The following is a 3,691-nucleotide window of genomic DNA, read 5'->3' on the forward strand; positions in this document are numbered from 1 at the left end:
CTTATTGGAGCAGTTTTATTGATCTGTGTGTAATGCATGATTCAAAGAACAAAAACATTCTTCTTTCTACTTTGGGAAGAAAGAACCTCCATATTTACCTTGTGATGCCATGGCAACCCTGACCTACATTTCAATATGTGAACAAAAATCTTCAGATAGAAACGAGAACAATGAGAGAGAAAGATTCAAAGGTCTCTGTAATTTTTCATCTGGATCTTTATTCAGAGATAAACAGAATTCAATGAAATATTTCCTTTGGATCTAATTGAGGGATTCGATTTGGTAGAAATGAAAGAATGTTTAGAATCGCCTCTGGTGAGCTGGAAGAAATAAGATCTTGATTGGCAGAGGATGATCAGCCATATCTAGTTTATTAAGTAGCGAGAGCATGATCCATCTGAGGTCATGCAGCATGAGGAGAGCTGCATGCCAGGTGGGGGCGTGGCCAAACATGATGCAGCTACTTTGCAGATTACAGCTCAATGATGCATTTAAACATCTGACAGACAACCTGATCATTTTTTAGTCAATGAAAACTCTCACCACGACTCTCCTCAGTTCTCTCTATTGTGTTCATGAAAAAATGTCTTACTGGTTGATAAAACATCACTGGCTGATTAATTCCTTCAGTGAAGTGAGTTGATGTAAACGGTTGCTATAGAAACAGACGGGTCGTCCATGAGTGGACCGAGGGGGCTCCTCTCTAACATCTTTCTGTTTTGGCAGATAAGCTTCAACTCTGACAGACGGCAGAGCAGGAACAGGAGATATTCAGGCTCGGACAGCGACTCCAACTCAGACCGAAAGAGACCAAAGAAACGCGGGCGACCCCGGACCATTCCACGGGAAAACATCAAAGGTTTTACAGACGCAGAGATCCGCAGGTGAGTCTTTGCTTCAGGGCTTCTGCTGCTCTCACCTGATGCCGCTTTGACTTCCACGTATCTTTGGATCCTGCAGGTTTGTGAAGAGTTACAAGAAGTTTGGAGGCCCTCTGGAAAGGTGAGCTGCAGCAGCTGATGACCTGTAGACCCCTCCGGCTGAGCAGATGTTAACGCCCGTTCCTGCTGTCTCTCTCAGGCTGGACGCCATCGCCCGTGATGCTGAGCTGGTGGATAAATCGGAACATGACCTGAAACGCCTGGCAGAGACTGTCCATAACGGATGTCTGAGGACACTACGTGAAAACCCCTGTGGTCCAGAAAAGGCGTCAGGTAATCCTCCAGTTTCCCCTAAAGATGGAGGAGCTGTAGATCAGTCAACCAGTTAAAGGTTCTGTCGACCCAGTTCTACCAGCGTCTGTGTTCCTGCTCTTCATTTAACCGCCACTCATCGGGTTAGTTGCTTTTATTTGTGTTTATTGGTCCAATGACACATTTATTTAGTCATTTTCTATACACAAGTGTCAACAAAAAGACATTTTGTTTAAAACAGCTCTGGACAGTTTCATTTTTGAAGCCTTGAAAACAGTAATAAATACATTAAAACATAGTAATATAAACATATGACTGTATGTTTACAGTTGTAAACATATTTTTTTTTTTTTATAAATAAAATAACCCATTTTATACAACAATTCATCAGTCTGATGGCGGTGGGGAAGAAGCTGTTCCAGAACCTTCTGGATCAGGAAACAAACTTCACCATGTGATGGTGGTGAAACGGGGGACGCAGTCATGTGGCGAAATGTGCCAATGTGTCTGTTAACGTCTCTCTGACTCGGGATGTTGCTGCATAGCTGCAACTATATCCCGACAACATGCAGTCCCACAGCTCCAGCGATACCGTCGAGTCTGGGCTCCGGCGCTTCCGGTCCACTCTGGGCTACGGCGGCCGGCGGTTCCGGTTCAGTTGACTCTGGACAACATCTAGTAGCAGTTTTTCTATAACCTGAAGCCGTTGGTTGTTTCTAGAACTTCTCACGTTGTTCTTCTCCTTTGTTTGTGACGATCAGCAGGAAGACGAGGAAAAGTTAAAGGTCCGACGTTCCGGATCTCTGGGGTCCAGGTGAACGCCAAGCTGGTCATCTCCCATGAAGAGGAACTGGCTCCTCTTCATAAGGCCATCCCCGCCGACCCCGAGGAGAGAAAGAAGTAAGCCTGACTCTGAAAGCAAGGCTTGGCCCCGCCCCCTAAGTGGGCGGAGCCAGACCTGTGAAACATGATTGAAAGTTAGGGCTGAGATGAAAGCTGTTTTGATTATTTATTATGATGAGGTTATCATATCCTTGATTTATTAAATAACGGCAGGTCAGACTTTGAGGCCTAGAGCTAACAGTTAGCTTGTTGCTACTGCAGGTACATGATCCCGTGTCACTCCAAGGCGGCGCACTTTGACATCGACTGGGGGAAGGAGGACGACTCCAGTCTGCTGATTGGGATCTATGAATACGGTTACGGCAGCTGGGAGATGATCAAGATGGACCCCGACCTCAACCTCACACACAAGGTGAGTCCATGACTCCTGGAGGGGGGGGGGCTCCAGAGCAGCGGTCTGCTCCCAGCAGTGTGAATGAACAGATTGTGTATTGAAAAAGAAGAAAATGTGACTAATGCCTCCTTTATAATCCCTCCTAATCCAGCTGTTACCAGATGATCCTGACAAGAAGCCGCAGGCCAAGCAGCTCCAAGCCAGAGCCGACTACCTCATCAAGCTACTGAGCAAGGACCTGGCCAAGAAGGAGGCCCAGAAGCAGGCTGGAGCGGTGCGGCCCTCCTCATCCTCATTTTCATCCTCAGCCTGGCTGCCTGCTCATCTCAGATGTCTCTGTGGTTTCAGGCTAACTCACGCAAGAGGAAACCCAGGAGGAAAATCAGCAAAGCTCTGAAATCAGGAAAGGGCGAGGAAGCCATGAAGAGTCCGTCTTCAGACCTGACGTCAGACAAGAGGTCCGAGGATGAGAACGAGTTTGATCTGGAAAAGGTAAAATCTGCTCCCTATCAGTCCGGCCTTCCACGGAGCGGGTTCCAATGTAACATGAATTCCCGCTTTAGAAGATGGCAGGAAAGGCTGCGAGCAAACGCAGTCAGGGAGAGGAGGAGGAGGAGGAGGAGGAGGAGGAGCATCAGCACGACGCTTCCTCATCAGAAGAGAAGGATGACAAAGAGAGGGAGGAGAAGAAGGAGAAGGCTGACGGCTGTGACCTGAAGGACAGGAGAGAAATGAAGCTTTTTGATCCCGTTCAGAAACAGGAGGACGACGAAGAGAAGGTGAGGAAAGATCTTCAAGGACTGAATGAAGAACCAGAGTCGGTGAAATGAAACCAGGTTTTCTGTCTCCATCAGATCGAAGTAAAGACTGAGGTACGAGATCGGACCAAGAAGGCGTCCAGCGCTCCCAGCGCTGCGGAGAGCCTGTCTGTGTGCGAGGAGGCCGAGGAGCTGGACCAGAGGACCTTCAGCGTGGTACGTTGATCCTGGTCCTGCTGCAGGACGGGTTGGTTCCCTCTGACCGCTGACAGACGCCGTCTGAGGTCGCTGCCTTAAACAGACGGCGCAGACCTCCTTCAGATCCACACCCAAAACTGCTCCAGAACAAATATTCCAGCATTCCTCTCTTTTATTCTATGACTTCATTATTTTCATAGCTCTGGGTGTCAGATATCAAACCAATCTACATTTAGTTTTCTGGAGTTTGATAAAAGATGAATCAGATCTATTATCGACGCCATTATTATCTGACAGTTTGAGGC

At 47.6% G+C, this 3,691-nt stretch overlaps 1 protein-coding gene across 1 annotated transcript in view; it reads left to right on the forward strand.

Moving 5' to 3' along the window:
• The window catches only part of chd1 (chromodomain helicase DNA binding protein 1), an 18,352-nt gene that overhangs the window by 11,624 nt on the left and 3,037 nt on the right, over positions 1–3,691 (forward strand). The window contains exons 13-21 of the mRNA XM_015384412.1: positions 727–884; positions 961–1,002; positions 1,081–1,214; positions 1,955–2,093; positions 2,298–2,448; positions 2,582–2,704; positions 2,779–2,922; positions 2,994–3,209; positions 3,285–3,404. Coding sequence (XP_015239898.1) covers positions 727–884; positions 961–1,002; positions 1,081–1,214; positions 1,955–2,093; positions 2,298–2,448; positions 2,582–2,704; positions 2,779–2,922; positions 2,994–3,209; positions 3,285–3,404 — 1,227 coding nt within the window. The remainder of the gene's footprint in view (positions 1–726; positions 885–960; positions 1,003–1,080; positions 1,215–1,954; positions 2,094–2,297; positions 2,449–2,581; positions 2,705–2,778; positions 2,923–2,993; positions 3,210–3,284; positions 3,405–3,691) is intronic.

Source organism: Cyprinodon variegatus, unplaced genomic scaffold (assembly GCF_000732505.1).
Source record: "Cyprinodon variegatus isolate N-32 unplaced genomic scaffold, C_variegatus-1.0 Scaffold312, whole genome shotgun sequence".
Classification (NCBI taxonomy): domain Eukaryota; kingdom Metazoa; phylum Chordata; class Actinopteri; order Cyprinodontiformes; family Cyprinodontidae; genus Cyprinodon; species Cyprinodon variegatus.